At 37.2% G+C, this 27,640-nt stretch overlaps 1 protein-coding gene across 2 annotated transcripts in view; it reads left to right on the top strand.

Moving 5' to 3' along the window:
* The window catches only part of INO80 (INO80 complex ATPase subunit), a 116,893-nt gene that overhangs the window by 18,653 nt on the left and 70,600 nt on the right, over positions 1–27,640 (top strand). For both annotated transcript variants that reach the window (XM_074327899.2, XM_074327898.2), the window contains exons 2-14: positions 4,936–5,121; positions 5,374–5,543; positions 5,635–5,702; positions 7,542–7,727; positions 13,607–13,727; positions 14,835–15,049; positions 20,134–20,187; positions 21,112–21,315; positions 23,045–23,240; positions 24,162–24,229; positions 25,084–25,293; positions 25,798–25,878; positions 26,647–26,742. In XM_074327899.2, coding sequence (XP_074184000.1) covers positions 4,979–5,121; positions 5,374–5,543; positions 5,635–5,702; positions 7,542–7,727; positions 13,607–13,727; positions 14,835–15,049; positions 20,134–20,187; positions 21,112–21,315; positions 23,045–23,240; positions 24,162–24,229; positions 25,084–25,293; positions 25,798–25,878; positions 26,647–26,742 — 1,812 coding nt within the window. In that variant the 5' untranslated portion in view covers positions 4,936–4,978. The remainder of the gene's footprint in view (positions 1–4,935; positions 5,122–5,373; positions 5,544–5,634; positions 5,703–7,541; positions 7,728–13,606; positions 13,728–14,834; positions 15,050–20,133; positions 20,188–21,111; positions 21,316–23,044; positions 23,241–24,161; positions 24,230–25,083; positions 25,294–25,797; positions 25,879–26,646; positions 26,743–27,640) is intronic.

The following is a 27,640-nucleotide window of genomic DNA, read 5'->3' as shown; positions in this document are numbered from 1 at the left end:
TTGAACCCATTTTTTATGGATTGTGCTTTTGATGTCATGTCTAAAGACTTTTTGCTTTACCAAGGTCATGAAGATTTTCTCCTGTGATTTCTTGTAGAAGTTTTATAGTTTGGAGCTTTACACTTAAGTTTTCAAAAAGTCTTAAGCTATAACTTCCATTTTGAGTTAATTTTTGTGCATGGTATGAGGGTAAGGGTTTAAATTATCTTTTTGTATGTGAATATCCAATTGTCCAGCACGATTTGTTGAAAAGACTATCCTTTTCCCCAATGAAATTGCCTTGGAAATTTCACTGAAAATTCGTTGACCGTAGAGGTTCATAGCAATATAGGCCTACCTCAAGAAACAAGAAAAATCTCCATTAAGTCTCACTTTACACCTAAAGGAACTAGATGAAGAAGAACAACTAAAGCCCAAAGTGAGTAGAAGGAAGACAATAATAAAGATCAGAGTGGAAATAAAAACAAAGTAGAATCTAAGAAAACAATACAAGAGATAAATGAAAGCAAGGGCTTGTTCTTTGAGAAGATAAACAACATTGATAAACCTTTTATCAGACTCATCAAGAAAAAAAGAAAGAGGACCCAAATAAATAAAATCACAAATGAAAGAGAGAAGTAACAACTGACATCACAAAAATACAAAGGATTATAAGAAAATGCTACAAATAGTTATGTCAACAACTTGGACAACCTGAAAGAAATGGATACTTTTCTAGAAATATACAATATTTCAAGACTGAATCAAGAAGAAACAAAATCTGAATAGGCTGATAACTACTAACAAAATCGAACCAGTAATCAAAAAACTCACAAACAAAAGTCCTAAACTAGATGGCTTCACAAGTGAATTTTATCAAACATTGACACCTATCCTTAAACTATTCTAAAAAATTGAAAAGGAGGGAAGGCTCCCAAACTTATTTTAGAAGGCCAGCATTACCCTGATTCTAAAAGCAGACAAAGACATTACAGAAAGAAAGAAAGAAAATTATAGGCCAGTATCCCTGATGAACATAGATGCAAAATCCTCAACAAAATATTAGCAAACCGAATTTAGCAATACATTAAAAAGATCATATACAATGATCAAGTGGGATTTATTTCTGGGATGTGAGGTTGGTTCAGTTATCTGCAAAACAATTAATGTGATACACCACATAAACAAAATGAAGGATAAAAATCATATGATCATATCAGTAGATGCAGAAGAAGCTTTTGACACAATCCAGCATCCATTTATGGTAGAAACTCTCAGCAAGGTGAGAATATATCTCAATATAATAAAGGCCGTATATGACAAACCCACAGCTAATATCGTACTCAATGGAAAAAAGCTGAAAATGTTTTCCTTAAGACCAGGAACAAGGATGTCGACTTACACCATTTTTATTCCACACAGTATTGGAAATCCTAGCCACAGCAGTCAGACAAAAATAAATAAAAGGCAACTAGATTGGAAAGGAAGAAGTAAGTCATTATTTGAAGATGACATGATACTAAAGATTCCACCAAAAAAGTATTAGAGCTGATAAATGAATTCAGTAAAGTGGCAGGATACAAAATTAATATCTAGAAATTAGTTGCAGTTTTATACATCAATAATGAACTATCAGAAAGAGAAATTAAGAAAACAGTCCTATTTACAAGTGCATCAAAATATATAAAATACCTAGGAATAAATTTAACCAAGGAAGTAAAAGACCTGTACTCAGGAAATTATAAGACATTGAAGAAAAAAATTGAAGATACAAATAAATGGAAGCATACACTGTGTTCATGGACAGGAAAAATTAACATTGTTAAAATGTCCATACTACCCAAAGCAATCTATAGATTCAATGCAATCCCTATCAAAATACGAGTGGCATTTTGCACAGAACTAGAACAAATAATCCTAAAAAAATTTTTTTTTTATTGGGGAACTGTGTTTTTCCAGGACCCATCAGCTCCAAGTCAAGTCGTTGTTTTCAATCTAGTTGTGGAGGGTGCAGCTCACTGGCCCATGTGGGAATCGAACCGGCGACATTGGTGTCCTGAGCTATGAGCATTGCGCTCTAACCAACAGAACCAACCAGTCGCCCAATAATCCTAAAATTTATATGGAATTACAAAAGACTACAAATAGGTAAATCTATTTTGAAAAAGAACAAAGTTGGATGCATCATGTGACCTAATATCAACCTGTACTACACGACTGTAGTAATCAAAACAGCATGGTACTGGTATAAACACAGATACATTGGTCAATGGAACAAAATAGAGAGCCCAGGAATAAACCCACACCTATGTGGTTAATTAATCTATGACAAAAGAGGCAAGAATATACACTGGAGTAAAGACAGTCTTTTCGGTAAACGATGTTGGAAAAACCGGACAGATATATGCAAAAAAATGAAACTAGATCACTTTCTTGCACTATATACAAGAATAAATTCAAAATGGATTGAAGACTTAAATGTAAGACCAGAAACCATAGACCTCCTAGAAGAAAACATAGGCAGTAAACTCTTTGACATCTCTCTTAGTAATATTTTTTTTGGCTATGTCTCCTCAGGCAAGGGAAACAAAAGAAAAAGTAAACAAATGGGACTACATCAAACTAAAAAGTTTTTGTACAGCAAAGGAAACCAACAAAATGAAAAGACAACCTACTGAATGAGAAAATATTTGCCAATGATACATCTGATAAGGGGTTAATGTCAAAAATATATAAAGAACTCATACAACATAGCACACACACAAAAATCTGATTTAATAGACCTGAATAGACATTTCTCTGAAGAGGACATACAGATAGCTGAGAGACATGAGAAGATGCTCAACATTACCAATCATCAGAAAAATGAAATTTAAAACCACAGTGAGTTATCACCTCATACCTGACAGAATGGCTATTACCAATAAATCAACAAAGAAGTGTTGGCGAGGATGTGGAGAAAAGGGACCCTTGTACACTGTTGGTGGGATTGCGAATTGGTGCAGCTACTGTGGAAAACAGTTTGGATGTTCCTCAAAAAATTAAAAATAAAACTACCATATGACCTAGCAGTCTCACTTCTGGGTATTTATCCAAAGAAATCCAAAATACTAATTTGAAAAGATACATGTATCCTTATATTCATTGCAGCATTCTTTACAATAGCCAAGGTATGAAAGCACCCTACGAAGTGCCCATTGATAGATAAAGACGATATCCAACGACTGCATAAGGAAGAGGTGGTACATATATACAATAGTATATTACTGGGCCATAAGAAAAGAATGAAATCTTACCAGTTGTGACAACATGGATGGACCTAGATGGTATTATACTAAGTAAAATAAGTCACAGACATACAAATACCATATGATTTCACTTACGTGTGGAATCTTAAAAAGCAAAATAAACTCAGATACAGAGAACCAACTGATGGTTGCCAGATGGAAGGGGGAATTGGGGGAATGGGTGAAAAAGGTGAGGAGATTAAAAGGTACAAATTGGCAGTTACAAAATAGTCACCGGGATGTAAAATGCAGCATAAGGAATATAGTCAATAATATTGTAGTAACTGTGTATGGTATCAGGTGGGTACTAGCGTTGCTGGGGGGATCACTTTGTAAGTTATATAAATGTCTAACCACAGTATAATACTGAATGTCCACTGTAATCTAAAAATACAAAAAAAAATTTAATAAAAATTAAATGCTTTTAGGATAAAAAAATTAATTGACCATAAATGTAAGAGTTTATTTCCATTGATCTAAATGGTTATCCTATGCCAGTACCACACTGTCCTGATTACTATAGCTTTATAATATGTTTTAAAATCAGGAAGTATATATCATCCAACCCTGTTCTTTTTCAAAATTAGTTTGGCTTTTCTTATTTTGTTGTGTTTCCATATAAATTTAAGAATCACCTTACCCACTTCTGAGGAAAGCAGCAGCAGCCTGCTGGGATTTTGATAGGGATTGTGTTGAATCGGTAGTTCAACAGGGGGAGAATTTTTCACATTCCCTTAAGTAGAAAGATTATATTAGGAAATTTTAAACTGATAATACAAGAAAACAACTCAAGGTAAAGATGTTATGGTTTCTTTTAAAGCTTATACCTTAGTTTGTTAGATTATGAACTTTTAAAACGTAATTTACCATTTATTGAATAATCATTGTATGTGAGATGGTGGGCTAATTGCTCTCTGTTATTTCATTATTTAATCCTGGCTTAGCCTGTTAACTCTTTAAAGATAATAAGGTATATAAAGCAAGAAATGTTACATGACAAATGGGAAATGGTTACATTTTTTTCTCTAGTGAAGACATTCTGACTCTAACATTGTCTTTAACAACTTAAGGTAGCAAAGAGATTGCTCAGGCTATACCTGTGTTTCTCATCCTCACTTTTATTCTCTTTGCTTCAGTTTTTTAAATCATTTCTAAACGTTATATGGCATATCTACAAGGGATTGTAAAGTGTTCTGCCAATATATCTTCTCTTGTCAATGGACTACCTCACACATACGTACAAATGTAAATACAAAATGGAAAAAGGGAGCGGCTGTTTTGAAGCAGATGCTGAGTACAATGTGGTGAGCTCCTCTGTGAGGTGTATAACAGTGAACTTTTATAGATTTGGATTGATGTAATTGTTCATTGTAGGGCAAAAGAGAAGTAGGTAACAATTTTAAGGAACTGTTTCAAAGAAGTACATGAATTTCCATTACAACATACGAAAGTGTTTCTGTATTTTGATATTCTTCTCATCCTTTTCACATCTGCCTTTGCTTTAGAAGGCAATGCCTATTGAGAGCTTTATCATGATCTTTTTACAGACTGCTCTCTTCTCACCTGTATTCTACAAGGTCTGATTTCTCTTCACATTGACAGTAAGCAGTTCAAGATAAAGAGAGAATCAATAGCATTTCATCTTTCACTACTTATCTCCATTCTACAGCCGTGCAGTCGGAGACCTTTGTGCATGAAGACAGATTTGTTCTATGGCCTCGGAGTTGAGTGCCGGGGACGATGGCGGCTGCACTGAGCTGGCAAAGCCCCTCTATCTTCAGTACTTGGAGAGGGCCCTCCGGTTGGACCATTTCCTGCGACAAACATCAGCCATCTTCAACAGGAGTATTTCTAGGTATGCAAGTCCATATTCCCAGTTTAATAATGTTTGACCATATTTCTGATTCCCTTTATCCCTGTAGATTTTAGGGTTCAAATATTTAAGGATTCTTAGCGTGTTTGGTATTTTTTTTCCCTTTTAAATAAAACACAGTCAACTTATTCAAAGGATCAATTTCTTCTATAAAATGTTCAGTCTACCAACCATAAATTATAATATTTTGCTGGGTCAGCTCTGACTGTGGATTCACCATTCTTCAATTTATAGTGATGAAAGTGAAGATGGACTGGATGACAGTAATCCTTTATTGCCCCAGTCTGGGGATCCCTTAATACAAGTTAAGGAAGAACCTCCAAATTCATTGCTCGGTGAAACTTCTGGAGCAAGCAGTTCTGGAATGTTAAACACATACTCACTGAATGGAGTTCTCCAGTCAGGTCAGTGTGGCATGAGATCCCTCTTTGGACTGCCAGTTCTGTTGGGGCAGTCATCCTTTCATTTTATTATTCTTTATGTTTCTTTACACAGAATCAAAGTCTGACAAAGGGAATTTATATAACTTCTCTAAGTTGAAGAAAAGCAGAAAGTGGCTAAAGGTAAGAGAAAGCAGAATGTTCATGATGCAGATAACCTACTACAATTACAAATAAAATGGAAAGGATATTGATTCATTCTGGCAGACTGGCAGAGATTTTTCTAGATAGGAGTCTTTTATTCTGGGTGTGGTTTTTGGAAGAGTTAGAGAAAAATATAGAGGACTCAATGAAGTTCACTTTAGCAGCCATTGTTGAGTACAAAGTACTGTGCAGAGCAAGGGAGTACAAATATCGATCAGATAAGATCCTTGCGCTCACTGGCTCACATTGTAATCAGGATTATTAATCTACTTTTCATCTGTCCCTGAGTACCTTATTCATTCACCACATGTTGACTGAGCGCATCCTGCATGCCAGATACTGTTGTAGACAGACAGGGTTCTTGCCCAGTGGAGCTTACATGGTGATGGAGGGGGGCAGTGAGTAAGCCTGGGAACAAACAAATAAATATGACTTCTTTAAAGAGGTAACATTTCAACTGATTTCTGAATAATCAGAGAGAGTTATGTGAAAGTTTAAGATACGTTTCTATCAGAAGGAAGAACTGCAACCGTCCTGAGAAAGGAAGCAACTCGTTCTGTTTGCAGGAGAAAGAGTGCTGGTGTGGCTGCAGCACAGTGAGTGAGGGGATGGTAGAAGATGACGTCTCAACCTCATCACTTAGGGCCTAGTCCACCATGTTAAGGAGTTTGTAGTTCAGTCTCCAGGGATACGCCATTGGAGTGGTATAACTCCAATAAGCAAGAGAGTGGTATAACCTGCTCTATACTCTTAGAAGATTACTGTCATTGGCCAAACTGAGTTAAGGATAGCCTTTCTTCTATTGAAACTAACTATTTCTCTACTTCATATTTTTCTTGTGAAGAAATCAAAGTAACTTAAAGAATACTCTTATTATTCTCACTAAGCCCTTTAAAAAACTCACGTTTAAAAGACCTGATTTGCTTCATATCATTGAGCTGTTGGGAGTGCAGAAATCTTTGTGTTTAGCCATCCCATGTTAAAAAAATTCAGATATATAATTCACATGCCATAAGATCATTTGTAAGTATAATTTGGTGATTTTTAGTATATTCATAAAGTTTTGTGTGCAGCCATCACCACTATCTAATTCCAGACTGTTTTCATCACTCCCGAAGGAAACCTTTGTACTCATTAGCAGTCATTCCCTATTCTCTGTATCCCCAACCCCTGGCAACCACTAATCTGTTTTCTCTCTGTATGGATTTGCCTATTCTGGACATTTCATATTAATGGAATCATATAATACATTACCTTTTGTGTCTGGCTCCTTTCACTTAGCATAACATTTTCAAGGTTCATTCATATTGTGGCACATATCAGTACTTTATTCCTTTTTATGGATGAGTAATATTTCATTATCTGGATAATACCACATTTTGTTTATGCATTTATTACTGGATTTGGGGCTTGTTTCTCTTGTTAGTCATCACGGCCTGCTTTCTGTATTTCTTTATATCCTATAGATAATTTTTTTGTTTTTAGTTTTTTGTTTTTTTTTTGCTGTGGTGTTTGACGTTTAGTTAAACCATCTTATGTATAGTGAAGTACTTATGTATAGTGAAGTAAAATCTAGCCTTGTTGATGTTTATAATAAAGCATTTCCCATGTTTTAGTGCTCTTCAATTTGTGCCCACTGAGTTTAATTGGTATCGTTTTGTTTCTCAGTTGAATTGGTAAAGAATAGCATAAGGGAAACTGGAATGACTGCCCTCCAGCTGTTCTTGCCATTGTTTGGGGATGGGGAAAAGAATGCTTGTATTATAAAATGAATTGCTTCGTAGCAGAAACTCCATTTCCATTTCCTCCCTTTTTCAGAGCATTCTGCTAAGTGATGAGTCCAGTGAGGCAGAGTCTCAGAGTGAAGACAATGATGAAGAAGAAGAAGAAGAGGAAGAAGAAGAGGAAGAAGAACTCAATCTCAGCAGAGAAGAACTTCATAACATGTTGCGGCTGCACAAATACAAGAAACTTCACCAGAATAAGTATAGTAAAGACAAAGAGGTGAGAGTTTCAGGAGAATTCTTAGAACTTCATACGGGGTATTTGCCCTCTGGGTTATAGTAATTGAAGATACATTATTTTAACTTCATATTTAGATGGTGGTGGTGGTTCTGATGACAGCTTTATTGAAATATATTTCACATACCAAAAAAATTCAGCCTTTTAAGGTGCACAGTTCAGTGGTTTTTAGTATATTCAGAGTTGTAACTGCCATCACTGTCTAATTCCAGAATATTTTCTCACCCTCAGAAGCAAGCCCACTCCCGTTAGCTGTTACCTCTCATTGTCTCCATTCATCTCAGCCCCAGGCAGCCATCAGCCCATCATTTGTCTGTGAATGTGTCTATTCTAGGTACTTCATACAAATGGAACAGCGTGTCCTTTGTGTTCAGCTTCTCTCACTTAGCATAGTGCTTTCAAGGTTCATTTTTGGTAGCATATATCAGTACTTCGTTTCTTTTTATTGCCAAATAACTTTCCATTGTATGGACATACCGCATTTTATTTGTGCATCAGTTGATGAACTAATTGGATTGTTTGTACTTTTTGGCTGTTATGCATCATAGCTATCAGTAATGAGTTTTTACTTTTGGCTAATATGAGTAATGCTACCATGAAGATTTGAGTACAAGTTTTCATTTCTGTTTTGTATATACCTGGGAGAGGAATCACTGGGTCGTATGGTAATTTTATGCTTAATCCTTTCAAGGAACTGCCAGACTGTTTTCCAAAGTAGCTACACCTTTTTAAATCAAGTGGTTGTTTTTTAATATAGTTGCATTTTGAAAGTTCTATCTTGAAAAACCACCCTTTCTTCACATACTAATCTTAGATTGATGATAGTTTTAAGTGACAGCTATTTGAATGCTGTTATCAAAGCCTTCTGATTTTTGACAGAAATGTGGCACTTTATACATAATGAGCAATAGCATATTTGAAGATCTAAAAACATTTCAGCAATTAGTTAAGGTCCAAAGTTAGTTCAGAAAGCTTTGAATAATACACTAAAGTCTATAAACCTGTAGTAGTGATAAACAGTAAGATATCTGACTTTTGATTAAGACAAAGAGTTCCTCAAGATACAGTGCTAAGGCACTTGGTGCTTGAAATATTTGTTATTTTTTCATTTTTATTTTTTAAAGATTTTTATTAAAATATAGCTAGCATACACTATTAGTTTCAGGTGTGCACCATAGTTATTCAACATTTATATACCTAAAAAAGTGATCATCATGATGAGTCCAGCAACCATCTGACACTGTACCACACTATCACAATATTATTGACTATATTTCCTATGCTGTACATTACATCCCCAAGATTTATTTTCATACCTGGAAATTTGAACCTCTTATTCACCTTCCCCTCCCCCCCCCTTTTAAAATTTTTCAATTGCAGTTGACATTCAATATTATCTTGTATTAATTTCAGGTGTCGAGCATAGTGGTTAGACATATAATTTAAGAAGTGATCCCCCTGACTAGTTTAGTACCTACATGGCACTATGCATTGCTATTACCATATTATTGACTATATTTCCTATGTTTTACTTTACATCCCCGTGACTACTATGTAACAACCAAAATTTGTACTTCTTAATTTCTTCTTTTTCACCCACCCCCAATACCCCTCCCATCTGGCAACCATCAAAATGTTCTCTGTATTATGAGTTTGTTTATGTTTCATTTATTTATTTTGTTCTTTAGCGTCCACTTATAAGTGAATCATACGACATTTGTCTTTCTCTGTCTGAGTTACTACACTAAGCACAATATCCTCCAGGTCCATCCATGTTGTAGATGGCAAGATTTCATTCTTTTTTATGGCTGAGTAATATTGTGTGTGTATATATGTACCAGCTCCTCTTTATCCATTTTTCCACAGACAGACACCCAGGTTGTCTTCATATCTTGGCTTTTGTAAATAATGCTGCAATGAACATATGAATGCACACGTCGCCTTGAATTAGCATTTTGGGTGTCTTCAGATAAATACCCAGAAGTGGGATTACTGGGTCCTTCTTTGTCTCTTGTTACAGCCTTTGTTTTAAAGTCTATTTTTTCTGGTATAAATATTGCTACCCCAGCTTTTTTTTTTTGTCATTTCTGTTTTTATGAAATATCTTTTTCCCTTTCAGTTTTTGTGTGTCTGTTGATCTGAAGTGAGAGTCTCTATTGTAGTCATCATGTGTATGGGTCTTGTTTTCTTATTCATTCATCCACGCTATGTCTTTTGGTAGGAACATTTAATCCATTTACATTTAAAGTGATTGTTGATAGATATGCTAGATATGCAGTTATTGCCATTTTATTCATATTTTAGATTTGTGTGTGTGTGTCTGTGTCTGTCTTAAATCCCTTTAACAATCGTTGTAATACTGGTTTGGTGGTGACAAACTCCTTTAGCTTTTTCTTGTCTGGGAAGCTCTTTATCTATCCTTTGGTTCTAAATGATAGTTTGTTGGGTAGAGTAATCTTAGTTGAAGGTTCTTGCTTTTCATCACTTTGAATATTTCCTACCAATCCCTTCTGGCCTGCAAAGTTTCTGTTGAGAAATCAGCTGACAGTCTTATGGGAGCTCCCTTGTAAGTAACAGCTCTTGCTGCTTTTGAGATTCTCTCTTTGTCTTTACCTTTTGGCGTTTTAATTATGATGTGTCTTGGTGTGGGCCTGTTTATGTTCATCTTGTTTGGGACTCCCTGTGTTTCCTGGGCTTGAATATCCATGTACTTTGCCAGGTTAGGGAAGTTTTCGTCATTATTTCTTCAAATAGGTTTTCAATTTCTTGCTCTCTCTCTCCTCCTACTGGTACCCCAATGATGCAAATGTTGGTATGCTTGTTGTCCCAGAGGCCCCTTAAACTGTCCTAATTTTTTTGGATTCTTTTTTCTTTTTGCAGTTCTGATTGGGTGTTTTTGCTACCTTATCTTCTAAATTGCTGATTTGATCCTCTGCTTCATCTAATCTACTCTTAATTTCCTATAATGTGTTCTTCATTTCAGTTATTGTATTCTTTATTTCTGACTGGTTTTTTTTGTTTGTTTGTTTGTTTTTTCTATCTCCATATTTATGTTTCCTATCTCTGCTGAAATTCTCCCTGAGATCATTGATCATCTTTATAACTGGTATTTGGAACTCTGCATCTGGTAGATTGCTTTTCTTCATTTTGTTTAGTTCTTTTTCTGGAGCTTTGTTCTGTTCTTTTATTTGGGACATGTTTCTTTGTCTCCTCATTTTGACTGCTTCCCTGTGTTTGTTTCTTTGTATTAGGTAGGGCTGCTATGTCTCTTGGTCTTAATGGAGTGGCCTTATGTAGTAGGTGTCCTGTGGGCACAGTGGTGCAGTCATCAGAGCCGAGTATACCAGATGTGTCTCTTGTGTGGATTGTGTGTGCCCTCCTGTTGTAGTTGAGCTTTGGCTGCTGTTTGCTTGGCAGTGGGAGGGATTAACCCTCGGGTTCATTGTTTGTGAGGACTGGCTGTGACGATAGTGGAGGAGTTGTGGTACAGGGGCTGATGCTATGAAGCTGGATTCATTTTAGCATGGCTCTGGTGCCTGCCCAGTCTGCCCTTTGGGTATGTCATCCTTGGAGGCAGCTGGGCAATGCTCCAGCTTGGTCTGAAGCTGGCCACTGGGCAGGCCTGGGGCCTCTTGGGAGGGGAAGGCCAAGTTTAGCTGCAGCCTGTGTGCCCTGCCCAGGACCACACTGCGTGAGCCTCAAACCATTCTGCAGATGGCTACCTTCTGTGCTGTTGCTTGGAGGTGCCTTGAGAGTCCAAGCCACGAACCAAGGCCGGCTGTCGGTAGTACTGGGCTTACAGCTGCTCCGCTGGAAGTACAGGATACACCGAAGCCAGATGTTGTTTGGGTTTTGTGAACTTTTGAGAGATTTAGAAATGTCTGTAGCAAGAACCAAGACAGGCTGTTTGTAAGGATAAGCAAGTGGAAGCAGCTTGTGTGGGCCTGCAAGTTTTGTGATGTGGGGTCTCAGAATCACCAGGTGAACAAATGGTGTGGCCAAGTTGATGGAAACTCACATATGGCAGCTGCCTGTGTTTGCATGCCAGAAGGGGGAGGTCTCAGCAAAGAAGCAATGGCTTCCACCAGCTCCTCCATCTGTGAGAGAGCTGCCCTTCCAGCATTTGTCCTGAAGGTAGACAACTCAGTTGCTCCCCATATGTCCCCGGCGCCTTTCGAACTGCTGCCCCAGCACTGGAGCTTAGCATGAGTGAGTCCTTCAGCAAGTAAGTCCGTGCATGGGCCCTTTAAGGGGAGCACCTGGGCCTGCAGCCGCCTTAGTCTCATTCAGGCACAATCTCCACTGTTTTCCACAACCAGAAGTTATGGAGACTTCTCTCTTGGCACTGAAACCCTGTGCTGGGGAGCCTGGTGTGGGGCTGGAACGCCTCACTCCTCTGGGGGAACTTCCGCAGCGAAGATATCCCTCCAGATTTTCAGTGGTCACACGTGGGTGTGCAACCAGCCCATTCGGTGTCTCTGCCCCTCCAATCTCTAGGTGGCTTGTTCTGTATGTCCTTAGTTGAAGGGTTCGGTTCAGCTAGACTTCAAGTGATTCTCAATGATGGCTGTTCTGTAGTTAAATTGTAATTTTGATGTGGTCGGGAGAGAAGGTAAACACAGAGTTTACCTACTCTGCCATCTTGACTGGAACTCCTGTTGGTTTTTAATTGAAGTAAAACATATATATACCATGTTTCTCCAAAAATAAGACCTAGCCGGACAATCAGCTCTAATGCGTCTTTTGGAGCAAAAATTAATATAAGACCTGGTCTTATTTTACTATAATGTAAGACCGGGTCTTATGTAATATAATGTAATATAGTATAATACTGGGTTTTATATTAATTTTTGATCCAAAAGACACATTATAGTTGATTGTCTGGCTAGGTCTTATTTTCGGGGAAACGGTAGGAAAGTTCACAGATTTTAAGTATACAGCTTGATGAATGCTCACTTAAATTTGACCGTTGAAAGAGGACCTTGTAATAGTTCTCCATGTCGCTATTCTATCCTAGTTTCAGTGCTTGGACAGTTCATTTGGCTGTAATCCAGAAAAGAGATTCAATAGTGGACTACTTAATTTTAATTTATATTCATATTTATCCATTAGTAACTAGTGCGATGGAATTAATATGAGCTTTGGTGATCAATTTAAATGAAATGTTTGAAAGGATTAACTACTCCCTGGAAAGAAAGAAATAGATTACTCATGTTAGAATTCTGGCAACATAGGCACTATCCATGATATTGTCAGACTCAGTAGGCGATGAAGAGAGAAAAGACTTGAAAGACTGAAGAATTGGGATGTCTGGTAACTATTCAAACCAAATATAAGACTATAAGCCCGAATAGCAGGCATCAGAAACGTTAGTAAACCTGAGAACCTGTTGGTAATAGAAATATGATTTATTTCTTGTTGATGAATTCCAAGAGGAACTCTTTCTGCAAAGAATTGCATCTCTCAAGTATGTGTCAGGACTAAATATTTTAGTGGAGATTCAGAAGCAATGAAGAGTTTTCCTTAAATTATTTCCAGCAACTTAACATGTGCATAGCCTATGAACATATTTTGGTTTTTGTTGTTGGTTTTATTTTTTAGCTTTAAGAATTTATTTGAGCCAAACTGATGACATTGCTGGGAAGCAAAATCTCAAATGTTCTCTGAACCTATTTTGCTTTGAAGTGTAGGAAATAATTTACTTTGATGTCCTAAATCTTTGTTGGGTTCTATGGGAAGAATACTGTATTTAGGAGCGATGGTTTTTCTCTGGCTCAGCTTTCTGTAGTAAAGTTGACCTTGAAGGTTGTGCTGTGGAACACAGACAGGCCCTTCTAAGCATCACTATTCGCCTGCTTCAGTTGCAGCAGTACCAGTACTACAGTGCGGGCCTGCTTTCCACATACGACCCTTTCTATGAGCAACAACGTCACCTACTTGGACCCAAAAAAAAGAAATTTAAGGAGGAAAAGAAACTTAAAGGTAAGCTTATTGACCTACCTGCTTCCCATATTTACTCGTTCTTAGTTTCTGGACTGTGTGTGGCTTGCTGGTGCATTTGGACTTTGAACATAACACATGTAGTAGAAATTTGCTTTACCTGAAGAACACTAGTCTCCCCTATCTAATTAGTTGTATTAATTAACCTTATTTCATATTTGGTTTATGAAGTTTGCTGTGATTATGAAGACAGAAGAGCTATAGATTCCTAGGCAGAGTTTTAAGCTGATTAGTTTATTCCTTTTTTCTTCTACACATTCTTCAAATGTTAAAAATGTTCTGGGAGTGGAAGAAGTTGTTTATGAACAGGGAAATATGAAGAGTAACCTGAAGTGTTTGGGATAAATTATAATTGTTGCTGTATGTGGTGATTTAAAATAGATTTCCTCCTGATGATCTTGTGTAGTATTTTTTTGCATGTTTGTCAGGAAGTGTCCTTTCCTATCTTACTGAGCTCTAAGCAGCTGGAAATCAGGAAGGAAATAGGAAGGGAATGTTAAACTATCTGTACAAGGCAGATTTTATTCCCCTGAAGGTATGAACTCTACTCAGAAAGACTCTTTTCAGCCTTCTTCCCTTCTTTCTCCCACTTCCTCCTTGTTTATCTCTGTTTTTCATCCTTCACATCCTCCACTTCTAATTAGGAATTTGTTCCATATATGATTTTCTCTTTACATGTCTTAGCATCCTATCAGCTAATGTATTTTCTTTCTCTGTTTGTCTTTAGCACCCTTACATTGCCATCAAGTAGAAATGTTGTTGTTTTTTTTCCTTTTGACCATTACTTGAGCCCATGATACCTTATAAGCTTCCTTTCCTATTGTTTGTTCAAAAGAAATTTAGGTCTGAAGTTTTATTCTGTGTTTCTCTTTCATGTAATCAGGGAGGATCCAGTGTTCTTTTCCAAGGTAGTAAGATCTTCCATTTGGAATATTCATGGGCCTGAATTGATAAAGGGATAAACATTGCTAACCTCAGGTGGAATGAGGAAAGAACTTTGAATTTGCTTAAAATGATGAGGTAGTTTTGTGGCTGTCTCCTGTGGAAGGGAAAGAAATGCAACCTGTTGAGAGTCTGTTTCCTTTGCAGCCAAGTTGAAAAAAGTGAAGAAAAAAAGGCGAAGGGATGAAGAACTTTCCTCAGAAGAATCTCCTCGTCGCCACCACCACCAGACCAAAGTCTTTGCCAAGTTTTCTCATGATGCACCACCTCCTGGCATCAAGAAGAAGCACTTATCCATTGAGCAGCTTAATGCTCGTCGCAGGAAAGTGTGGCTCAGCATTGTGAAAAAGGAACTACCAAAGGTAAGCATGTCTCTCCCGTGTAGGTTGTGGCAAGGATGTGTTTTCTGCTTGCCTTCTAAAGAGGAGCCGGGAGAGCTAGATACCTTCACAGAGCTTAACAGAAACGAATCTGTTGAAATTAAGAGAAGGCTGAATAATACTCTCTTTAGTTAACTATTTTGCTAAATATGATCAGAATTCACAAGACAATTAATGGTTGTGTGATGTTCCTCCACCAACAACAACAAAAAAAGGAAATGGAGGGAAACTTCTTTAAGGAAAGAACACAGTCTTCTTACATATATCAATAGAGATTGACAGCAAATTAAAGTGGGGGAGATATGTTTCTTAGAGAATTTACAAACATTTCGATGTTATTGGATAATCATAGGCAGTAGAAGAAACTGAAAATGACTCAAGAGAAAAATGTATTAAGTGTTCTTTTTGCTCTTTTTATAAGTGGTGCTGGGACAATTGGCTAACCATTTGGAAAAAGATAAAATCAGACCTGTCTCACACATACACTGCAGATGGATTAAAGACCTCAATGTAAAAAATGAAACCATTCAAACCCTAGAAGAAAAACAGTTGCATTCCTATTTAACCTTTGTGTAGGAAAAGAGTTTCTGACTCAATATCCAGAAGCAACTAAATAAAATATTGATAATTTTGATTACACAAAAAATAAAATTTGCATGACAAAGTACAACTGGCAAACTATGAGAGATTATTTACATTGTATATCATGGTCAAAGGGCTATTATCTAATATATCCATTAGCTAATATATCAAAGTTCTAATATATAAAGAACTCTTAAAAATTGAGGGAAAAAGGACCAGAGATTCAGTAGACAAATGGGAAAACAACATGAATAGACAATTCACAAAGTGAGATATAAAGTTGGACCTCAAACATAATAAAAAGGGTCAAAGTCTCTCATTATTGGAGTAACACAAATTTAAATAACACCTAGACACCTTTTGTTACGCATCACAGGCTGTGGGGAAATAGGCACTCATATATTGCTGCTAGAAATGCAAATTAGAGAGAACTTCCTTCTGGAGGGAAAATTGGTAGTATCTGACAATCTACATACGCACTTACCTTTTAAATCAGCACTTCCACTTCTAGGAATCCACCCTGAAGCTAAACCTCCAACAATACAAAAATACATGTAAACAAAGTTATTCATTGGAGCATTATTTGTAATTGCAAAATAGTGGAAACAACCCAAATGTCCATATATACGGCTTGGATTAAACAGTGGTAGATCTACACGGTGGATTATGATGCCGTTGTTAAAAAGAAAGAATGAGGAAGACAGCACTGAACGGAGATGAATTTCTAATATACTGTTAAGTGACAAAAGCAAAACAAGTATCTAGAGTACTGACCCTTCATAAGAAAAAAGGGAATACAAGAAAATACACAAACATCTGCTTGTTTGTGCAAAAGAAATTCCAGAAGGATAAATCAGAAATTAAAGTGATTGATTCCTTATAAGGGGAAGGTGGGAAAAGGATAGCAAAATGGGAAGGAATGGGAACAGAGTAGCAGGGATGGAAAGGGAGTCTCTAAGTACGTCTTTTGGTGTAGGGCTGACTTTTAGAACCATAGTAATGTTTTAGATACTCCTGACATACCCCCAAAATAAATAAAACAAACCACGTTGTAGGTGGAGAGAGAGGTTGCGGGTATTTGTGGGCAAGATGGAAGAACAGAACAAATGAACTTAACTGTATTAGAAATGAGTAACATAATCAAGTTCCAGTGAGTGGAGAATAAAAAAACTCACCTAAGTAACTGAGGAAAATAGTCTTTTGACTGGATATGTAAGGCTAAAGACCAAAAGAGCTATAGATAAGTGCCATATTGACACAGTAAAAATGTTTCTCATAGGAAAATGAGTTAGCAATTTTGAAACTACTTTATATGTAAACTAGGATTGGACAAATAAATATATATTGTAGGTGAGAGCCAGTTTCTCACTGTTGGAGGAAGAAGTTATGAGTAAGGAAAAGGGGAAAGCTAAAATGAAACCTGTGAAGTTTGATTCGAATTAGAGGCATCAGTGTAATAGCTTCATGGCTTTTTATATACATATAGATAGATAAATACAGAAATATATTAGGTTGGTGCAAAAGTAATTGCGGTTTAAAAGCTTAAAAACAATTACAAAACCGCAGTTACTTTTGCACCAACCTAATAGTTGCGTGTGTATGCATGGATTAGTATACTTTTTTTTTTTCTAGTTCTCTGCTGACAGACACCCCAGTAACAATGAGGATGCCCAGCAGGTTTTGATTCCTCAGTACCTTTTATTCTGTAATAAAAGGAAGTAGGGCTCCACTGAAAAGTAGTTTATTCCAGAACTTGGCAGGGAAAATACAAGATGAGCATTAAACATCTTGTGGTGAGATGGAGGGCTTGTCAAAAGAACACAGGAGCCAACCTGAAGGAGCTGCTCATGGCCAAAGTTAGAATCATTTAAGCAGCAAAATATATAATAACAACACAGAATTTTAACCCATGGAATAAAAACTATGTGTCCATACTGTTATACATAATTGAATAAACAAAAAGGTGAGGTAGAAGGAACAACTCTTCCTTACAGAGGAATTGCAATTAGTAAGTTGCAGTTCAGAAGGAAGGAAGGAAATAGAGAATCATTATGCAAACACCGTTGTAATAATTTTTGCAGACTGGATTCATTGTTTTTTTGTTTTATTTATTTATTTTTATTAGTTTCAGGTGTGCAAAGCAATGTACTAGACATTTACACCCCTCACAAACTTATAGCCCCCCAATCTACTACCCCTCTGACATTATCTATAGCTGTTCCAATACCACTGACTATATCCCCTATGCTGTACTTTACATCCCATGATGAGATCTGTGTGTGTGTGTGTGTGTGTGTGTGTGTGTGTGTGTATTTGACATTTAATACTGTTCTCCTTCAGCCTCAGGTGTACAGCGCAGCGGTCAGGCATCCACACGGTCCTTGAAGTGGTCTCCCTGCTAAGTCCAGTACCCATCTGCTATGCCACATAATCTTTACGACATTATTGATTATATTCCCCATACTGTATTTCATATCCCCATGACTATTGTGACTACTTATCATGGTTAAATGCTAAAATTAGAGGGCAAAAGTTAGAGGAGAAACCATTTGTATAGACTCAAAGCATCTGCCCCAGCATACATATTAGCACAAAGGATAGTGCTGAGAACTGGCAGAATGCACCTTAGCCAAATGATCCAGGTAAACATCACTAGTAATAGAAACGTTGACATCATGAACTTCTTGATGTGATGCGCTGAGAACACTTCATATCTTTGATATGCTTGCCAAAATGCATGTCATTCCAATCATGAGAAAAAAATCAGAAAACCACACATTTTGGGACATTCTAAAGAATAACTGATTGGTGCTTTTCAACAGTGTCCAGGACATGAAAACAAGATTGAGGAAAAGTTACATATAGAAAGAGACTAAGGAGAAAAGCAACAAAATGCAATGTGGGATCCTGTGTAGGATCCTGGAACAGTAAAATGGTATTAGTGGAAAAATTGTTGACATTGAAATAAGACCTGTGGTTTAATTAATATTTTGACAGTGTTAATTTCCTTTCTCAATAATTGTATTATGGTTATATAAGATGCTAAAATTAGGGAGAGCCATGGGGGATGTAAGAGAACTGTACTATTTTTTGCAAATTTTTCTGTAAGTCTAAAATTAGTTCAAAAGTTTAAAAAAATATATGGCAAGAATAATGCAAGGAACTGCCATGTATCCTTTACTTATATTTAGCAATTGTTTGCCTTACTTGCTTTTGTTACATAAATGCATACTTTTTTCTCATCCATTTTGAACGTTTGATACTTTGTGCTAAATTTACTCCTAATAATTGAGTGTGTATTTCCTAAGAAAAAGAACATCTCATATATAACCACAGTGAAGTTACAAAAAAGATCTAATCCATAGACATATTCAAATTTCATCGGTTGTCTCAATAATGTCCTCTGTAGCATTTTGTTCTTTCCTGATTCAACCCAGGATCCGATCTAGAACTATATGTGGCATTTAGTTTTCATGTCTCTTTAATCTCCTTTAATCTGAAACAATTTCTCAGCCTTCATCTTTCATGACATTGTGATTTTTAAAGAGTATGGGCCTGTTATTTTGTAGAATATTTCTGAATTTGGGTTGTATGATGTTATCTCTTGATTAGATCTGGGTTATGCATTTTTGGCAGGATTACCAGGGGAGTGATGTGTTCCTGGTAATCACGTGACACATCTGTCCCAGTACTGTGTTCTTAGCTTTGATCCTTCAGTACAGTGCTTCTTCTCTACTGAACAATTACTAGTTCCCCCCATAGCAATTACTAAGTATTTCTGGAGAGTTTATGTATGACCATTCTCGATGGGAAAATTTATGGGAAAACCTGCTTTATACCTGGTGAAGAGGTTTCAGGTGGTGCCACTCAGCTCTGCCTGTTCTGTGTCTTCTCCCACATCACATGAACCGTCGTGGGAAATCAGGTTTCTTTATTGAGACTTTTTTTTCCCCCCAACTGAAATGGAAGACCTGATAAGCAGCTTGAGACTGGGTTGTAGGTCGCTGGGTCGTCTCATGTTAGGTCTGCCTCGGACTTTTTTGTTGGAGAAGATGAGGCTTAAGTGGTGGTGGAAGTTGAGTAATAGTGGCAGCAGGTTTGCCCTGGCTGAAGATGGGGCTAGAATCACAAACTGGGAGGCTAGTTGACATTTCTCCTAACAATTTTTGTATCTGAGTGCCCTGCTATCCCAGCTTCTTTGCAGATCAGCCCTGGAAAGCAGTGTGTTTTAATCAGGGTCATGCTAGGGTTAGGGTATGTTCGTACATTTTCCTCATCCATTTCAAGCCTTAAGTATAAATATAAACCTTAAGTTCTTTCCACAGCTCTAGCTTATTCTTAATGCTGCTTTTGTAGCTTTCTGTAATATATCTAGAATATACAGGGCTTGATGTTTTATTATTTAACCCTAGCGTTGAGTAAGAGACAGTGTCATTCTTTTCAAAAAGGAATCCTAAATGAAATCTTGTTTTTAATTATTTTAGGCCAACAAGCAGAAAGCTTCAGCTCGTAACCTGTTTCTCACCAATAGCCGAAAGGTAAAATTATAGTTTTATATTTCCCATTTTTATATTTTGCTGGAATATGTTCTTGTTCTTTGGATCCATGCTTGCTGCTCTTGTCTCTTGTAAGCTGTTGATAATGAATCTAATAGTACCTAAGAGAAAGTTTCTAAATGTTCTCAATCTATTTTATACGTAAAATTGCTCTTCCTCATGTTTATAGTATTTGAACCTTTTTGGGTAAGATCATAGCCCGCTCTGATTCCTTGGGCAGACCATACAATCTTCCTGTGCTCAGTCTCTTCATCGAAGAAATGATGACATTAATACCTGTCCGTAGGGAGAAATAACTCAACTTGCTTTGAGAGTTGTGAGGACCAGATGAGGTAGTATTACTAGTTGTGTTTCCCTGGGCTAGTATTCATCCTCGCTTCCTCATCTATAAAATGAGAATGATAACAACTTTGTGAACAATGGATTAGATTAATATACGAGTACGTGAAGCTTGGAATTGTGCCTAGCATATAATAAGCATTGATAGCTATTATTATTTTTTATTTTATTTTATTTTATTTTTTAAGGAGGGCGCAGCTCACAGTGGCCCATGTGGGGATCAAACCGGCACCCTTGGTGTTATTAGCACCGTGCGCTCTAACCAACTGAGCTAACCAGCCACCCCGATAGCTATTGTTAATATGTGTGATAACACTTTGTAACTTCCCAGCACATCGTTTTTCATCTGTTAAGGCATTATGCCTGCAGACTTCTCATCCCTGATCCCCTGGGTCTGCTACTGGGTCAGAATACTGTACAGGGACATTAATCAGGTAGGGAGAAAGAGATGTGGCCGAGAGAAGGTTGTGTCCACTGCACAGAAGGAGGACTGCTGTGGTGTGGAGCCCTGGGAGCACTGGCCTGGCCATGGCTTGTCTGTTGTGCTAACATTACTGTCATCTGCAGCTCGCCCACCAGTGCATGAAGGAAGTGCGTCGAGCTGCCTTGCAGGCTCAGAAGAACTGTAAGGAGACCTTGCCTCGTGCCCGCCGTCTCACCAAGGAGATGCTTCTGTACTGGAAGAAGTACGAGAAGGTGGAGAAGGAGCACCGCAAGCGTGCAGAGAAGGAAGCCTTGGAGCAACGGAAGTTGGATGAGGAAATGCGGGAGGTAGGACCACAGCATAACATTTTGAAAGCCCTAATTGCTGTAGCCATATCAAGAGATTGGTTTGGCACTTCATAAATTATAAGTCTAACTGGTGAAATTGTTAAAAAAAATGTTTTAAGGCATTACTAAGGATAGTGATTTTAGTCCAGTAAACCAATTCTGTTTTTATTTTTTTAGTAAGGCCTTCTTACTGGCCTTCACCTCTCTTCTATGCTAATTTCCTCTATGCTTTGTAGCTTTCTTCCTTTGTGTATTTCTGGAGGACCAAAAAAAAAGAAGAGGAAAAGAAATGAATGAAAAAAGAAAACAGCTTACAGTTTATCTTAGGTTGGTTCCAGGTGCTGGCTGCAGTTTTGATTTGTTGGAAGATCAGGGCTGGTTGCCAAGTTTAGGGCCAGATGGGGCAATGGACAACTTGCCTGGTTTTTTGAGACTCACCCCCCCACACACCCACTTTGCTGTTGTAACTTGCAGCTGGTACTCTTGCTGATCCTGATGTCAGCTGATATAGACTGAGTGTATAGTTCAGGGAAGCAAGAGGAGAGAATAGGAGGGCACAGTTATTGTGTTGCCATAGTAAACAGCTGGGGATGAGCGGAAGGAAAGTTGAAGTCTAGAGAAAGAAGAGAGTCAAAGGATTGGATGATGTTTTCTTTCAGTACAGGTAGTGCTCCTGTCAGAGCAGCGCTTTGGACTTCTTTTAGCTTTTGATCTTCCCTCCTTTATCATGCCTGTGAGGATGAATGTGGGTTTTGCCCAATTCTCTTTTTAAGTTCCCCTTTCAAGTGCTATGAAACCTCAAATGGAAAGGATAGTTTTATGTAGCATACTTTGGGACTTGTGTCCTTTCTTGGCCTTATTCCTTATTTTATTGTTGGTTTTCTTTTGAGGAGGTGATGTAAGGGTAAATTGAATATACTTCCTAGGAATTCTATTGTAAAATAGATAATGCAAAATAATGACTCTTAGTTTCGTATTTATTGTGTGTACTATATTCCATATAGTTTGGTCTTTTGGGGCATTTGTTTACTCATTTTATTATTTACTTTGATGATTTTGTTTATTGACAAACAATGATTATTTTCTGTACCAGGTTATTTCAGAGGCACTTTGAACTTAGTTTTTTCACATTTAAAAAATACATGTCTGTGTGTATTTGGTCTATATTCATGTTTTATAGCTGTCGTCACAAATGAACTTTAGGTTGCTTTGGGGAGCATTGTTTTCCCTTTGATTGGCTTTTTATTCTCAGATACCTTCTGCGCTAACTTTCAGAATAATTTATAGCTCCTAGTCACTTATTTTGACTTTTGGTGATAAAGAAGAGTTTCTGACATGTTTGCATTTTTTAAAATAATGAAGTTATACATATGTATCTACCAGTCAGGTTATCAAATAAAATATATTTGAATTTAGTTGGTATCCCATCGCCTTTATAGAAAAGTAATATAGTAAAGAAATAAGCATTTTAGACAGAAGCCTAATGGAGAAAAGATTTCATACTGTAAAAGAAAGCAAAACTTAGGTTATTATTAGACTATAAATGAAGGTTATTATTTCAGTAGTACTGACTTGGTTATTATAAAACGGTTCTTTAGCAATTTCTGCCTTTCTAAAGGTAAGGAATTGTATGCAAACTATACATAGGTTTGGTGAATTCTCTTGGCTACCTCTTGTATGTGATTGATGATGTGACTCTGTTTTCACTTTAACTTTTTTTCCCATTTAGGCTAAGAGGCAACAGCGAAAACTGAACTTCCTAATCACCCAGACAGAGTTGTATGCCCATTTCATGAGTCGCAAACGAGACATGGGTCATGATGGGATCCAGGAAGAAATTCTAAGGAAACTGGAAGACAGTTCTACCCAGAGACAGATTGACATTGGTGGAGGAGTGGTCGTTAACATTACACAGGAGGATTATGGTGAGTCCTGAATCAGGAGTTAGAGGAAGCAGGTACCCTATGATTTTTCCTGTCTAAGGTTATACATATTAATTCTTGCAAGTTTTGTCTTGACTGATAGGTAATATTGGTCAGTAAAGGGGAATTTATTGTATAGGAGTAGGAAAAGTATGACTGTTTCTATAAAATGTGCATACAAAATAACTTTTATTAAAGAATTTGAAAAGGAAAGGATGGGGTTATATGATCTTGCAAGTTTGGGAATATTTTATATGTTTTGATTCATTAGTAGAAACAGAAGGTATTAAATCAGAAGAATTCAGTGAACATGTCTCAGCAGAGACATGCAAATTATCTCTCGTATAACAAGGTTCTTGGTGATGCAAGTCAAGCATGAGAAAGAGACTGTTGAGTTTGGGTATTTTTATGACCACAACGGGAGGGAGAAATTAGGATGAAGTTTGAGAGGAATTTCACAGCGAATAGTGATCAAGATCGTGTTGAGCTAAGAATAAAAGAGAATGAGCGTGCTTCACAGAATCTTGGGGATTTTACATGTCTGTATGTCTTCTTCTGGAATAGTGTCACCCAGCATAAATATATCGCAATTTTGAATCGGTGCTGTCTTGCTTTCCTGGCTTTGGCATTGCTTTGTGTAAGAAACCCAGGATTGGGAGCCTGGAGCTCAGTCTCCTGTGGTTTTTCTGAGCTGCTGCTTTGGCTCTTGGAGATCATGGTAGTCCTTTGCCTCCATTGCCACTTCCAGGTCCTTACCTCTGACAGGTAATGTGAGCCTTTCTGCTCCCTCACCCTCCTTGAGCCTAGGGATAAGTGTAGTGGAGGTGTAGTGGAGTAACAGGGATCCACACCTGTTAGTGTGAATTGCACATTTGAACGAGTTCAGTTAATGACGTATGCTAATCTGTAAGTTTTCCTTTGCAGACAGTAACCATTTCAAAGCCCAGGCCCTGAAGAATGCTGAAAATGCTTACCATATTCATCAAGCTCGGGTGAGTTTTAAAAATGAAAAGTTAAACTGTAATGCGCCTAGGAAATACCTCACAACCTTTTACTTGCGTGATCTTCCTTTAATCCTAATATTTTCAGTTAAAAACATTAGTGAATGTGCGTCTGTATAAGTGATTATGTATTGGGTGGGGGGATGTGTCACTATTTTAGAGTCGTAGGAATACTTGAGGAAAGGGAAAATGAGCATTCGTGTAAGATTTAGGAGTGTGTTGATGGAAGCTAGGATAGTTTGTCTTTTTTTTGTCCTCTTGTATAGTAATCAAGGGAAATAAAGTAGGAAATGCATGATGGTTGTTTAGTGAAAAGACTAAATTCTTGCTTGTTTAGAGAGCTTATACCACACCTTTAAAAAAATCTCAAAGTTAGTACCTTCTTTCACTTTAGTAATAATTTGTTTATTCATGATATAGTGACATTTAATGAAATCAGAAGGAAAATGCAGTTAGATTGAATTCCGTTAAGAAAACACGGTTTAATATACTGCATAGCAACCCATGTATAACTTTGACAGGGTCCAAGTCAAAGATGGACACAAACATGACCTTTCTTTCCACCAACCCCATGCAAATTTTATATGAAAACTTTAATGAATTCCTTGATGAAGTGAGTAATCATGTATAAGGCTTAGTGTCAAAAGTGTATTTTTAATAATTGTTAAATTGATTTAAAAATATTAGTAATATACTTGAATTCATTATACACTATATTATGAAATTAGCTCATCAGAAATTTTGTTTCAGTTAGCACAAAATTAGGTATGTTGTCATTGTGAATTTCATTTGAATTTAATTTTTTTCCTCTTATATTTTTGTTCTAATATGTTTTTCTTTTCCAGACAAGATCATTTGATGAAGATGCAAAAGAAAGTCGAGCAGCTGCCCTAAGGGCAGCAAACAAGTCTGGCAGTGGGTTTGGGGAGAGTTACAGCCTAGCAAACCCATCTATTCGGGCTGGTGAGGATATTCCACAGCCCACAATTTTTAATGGCAAATTAAAAGGCTATCAGCTGAAAGGCATGAATTGGTTGGCAAATCTCTATGAACAGGTGAATTTTAGAACTATGTTGTATCCACTCTCTTTCATTTGTTACCTGTTTTTCTAAAGTCATTGGTTCAGTATATTTTTAAATGAGCACAAGATAATGTTTCAGATTTCATTCCTTTTAAAAAACTTTATCCTTGACAAGAGTCAGAAGGATGTCTCTATATTTTTAACCTGGTGATTTTATTGGAGAATATTTGTATCGTGTATGTAGTTTGTTTTAGGTGATCATGGTAAACCTGATTGTTTGCTTTCGTGCCTGAATTAAATTAGCTGAAAAACTGGCTTTGGCCTGTTCATCTCATACATATCATGATTCACAGTTGTAGCTCTGGAGTTGGCAGAGGAATTATTACAGCTGTGGGTAGTAGTGCTGAAGCTGGGTATCTCTAGTCACTTTTGTTTGAACAAGTCTAACATTTTGGTTAGTTCTTTTGGGCAGTAGGTTTAACCCTGTATGATGGAATGTGAGAGGTGTTGACCATGTGTTGTTGTTTTTTCCCTCCAGGGTATTAATGGCATTCTTGCAGATGAAATGGGCCTTGGTAAAACAGTACAGAGCATTGCCCTCCTGGCCCATCTGGCTGAGGTGGGTTAGATGCAGTCTTTCTGTGTTCCTTTCTCTAGATCCTAGGTCATTTTCTACTGAAAATCAGCCATCATGAAGCACCGTATTAGGCGCTGTAGCATGCCAAGTCAGTAGGAGTTGCTCCTTGCCTTCAAACCTTTACACGCTAACACAATATGGTGAAACAGTTTGATTTTCAAGAAGACTAGGACAGGTTTTGAGCACGTGTGGTTTGGAAGCCGGTCCCACCATCCCTGCCCCGAGTTGAGAACTGCCAGTTGAAAGACAGTGATAGTTAGATCACAGAGTTCACATCTCAGCTCTACACTTACTAGCAGTGTAAACCTGGGCAATTCACTTAACCTCTTTGAGCTGACTTTACTTTAACTCCATAAGACTGTTTCCACTTCTGCAAAGTGGGATAATAATCTGCCTTACAGGAATTTTGTGAGAATTAAATCAGAAAATATGTGTAAAAGCAAAAGCTCTATTATCTCCATTAAATGATAGTAAAATTGTTACGATCATCTGGTATTGGGGAAAGCAACACATACAAGTCAGTATGTTGTAAGAGCTTTGTGAATGGTATAAATTAGGACCTATAAGAGGTGGAGGGGGGGTGGCAGTAATTGCTTGGTATTTTTGAGTGTACAGATATAGTAGATAGGCACCATTTCTCTTGTTATAATGCATTTTCTATTCTTAAACTACTTTTATTGTTGATTATAATTTTGAATTAAGTATCTTCAGGTTTCCTGCAGTTGGCTAACTGAGTTTTTTCTGTTTCAGAGAGAGAACATTTGGGGGCCTTTCTTAATAATTTCACCTGCTTCTACACTTAACAATTGGCATCAGGAGTTTACTAGATTTGTTCCTAAATTCAAGGTAAAAATTAATCCAACAAAAAATTCTGTTGCTCTTTAAAATAAACTTTCTATTTTTTTCTGCCTTACGCATTTATTGCTTATAATAGTTTTCAATTTCTTGAATTTTTTTCCAAAATAACTTGCATATAAAAATTACTATAAAATTTACTAAGAGGAGCAATAAGAGAGCATATTACATCCTTATGTTATAAGTGAGAAAGCCGGAGTCTAACTTGAGTGATTGGCTACGTTAGCCACGTGACTTGACACTCTTGGTCAAATTACCGTAATAGAAAAATACCTACTTAGCTGGTTTTGATGTTGATTTTGGCGATCATCATCAGGGCACATATCCTGTCATTTATGGCACTATCAGTGTTCCTCCCCCCACCCCCAGATAGATTGATAAATAATCTATTTTCTTGATCCTCCAAAGCTAGATCTTTAGTCCAGATTAGTAATGTCTTAGGTAGATAATGTGAAAGTTGATTTTAATGAATTCGGAGGAAAAGAATTGAGGTTGAAGTAGGAAGTGACTGGCAGGTAAATATGTTGCATCAAGTTGGGTAAGACATGGACAAGATTTAATCAGGGGTTTAATTATGGAAAGTTGTTGGGATGTAAGAGAATGGGTAGGATTTAGTATATTGTTTGCAAGTAAAAGTTGGGAAAGTGAGTTAAATATATGTTAAGTCCCTAGAGGGATAGAATAACAATGAATTTGCACAGTGAGGAGGATTTTATGGAGCTTACGTATCGACATATTGACATGATCTCTCTGATTTTGGGTCTCCATACTCATCATGGGTCCTTGTAATTCAAAGGGGCACACAGGACAGGTGGAGATGGGAAAGAGGTGTTTTTCTATCCTATGCTTTCTAAGGAAAAGGAGGTGTCTGGGATAGTCTATGTTGGAG

The sequence above is a fragment of the Rhinolophus sinicus genome, chromosome 3, assembly GCF_057876585.1.
Source record: "Rhinolophus sinicus isolate RSI-liver-muscle chromosome 3, RSI-T2T, whole genome shotgun sequence".
NCBI classification, from domain to species: Eukaryota; Metazoa; Chordata; class Mammalia; order Chiroptera; family Rhinolophidae; genus Rhinolophus; species Rhinolophus sinicus.
This window is presented reverse-complemented; position numbering and strand designations above follow the sequence as displayed.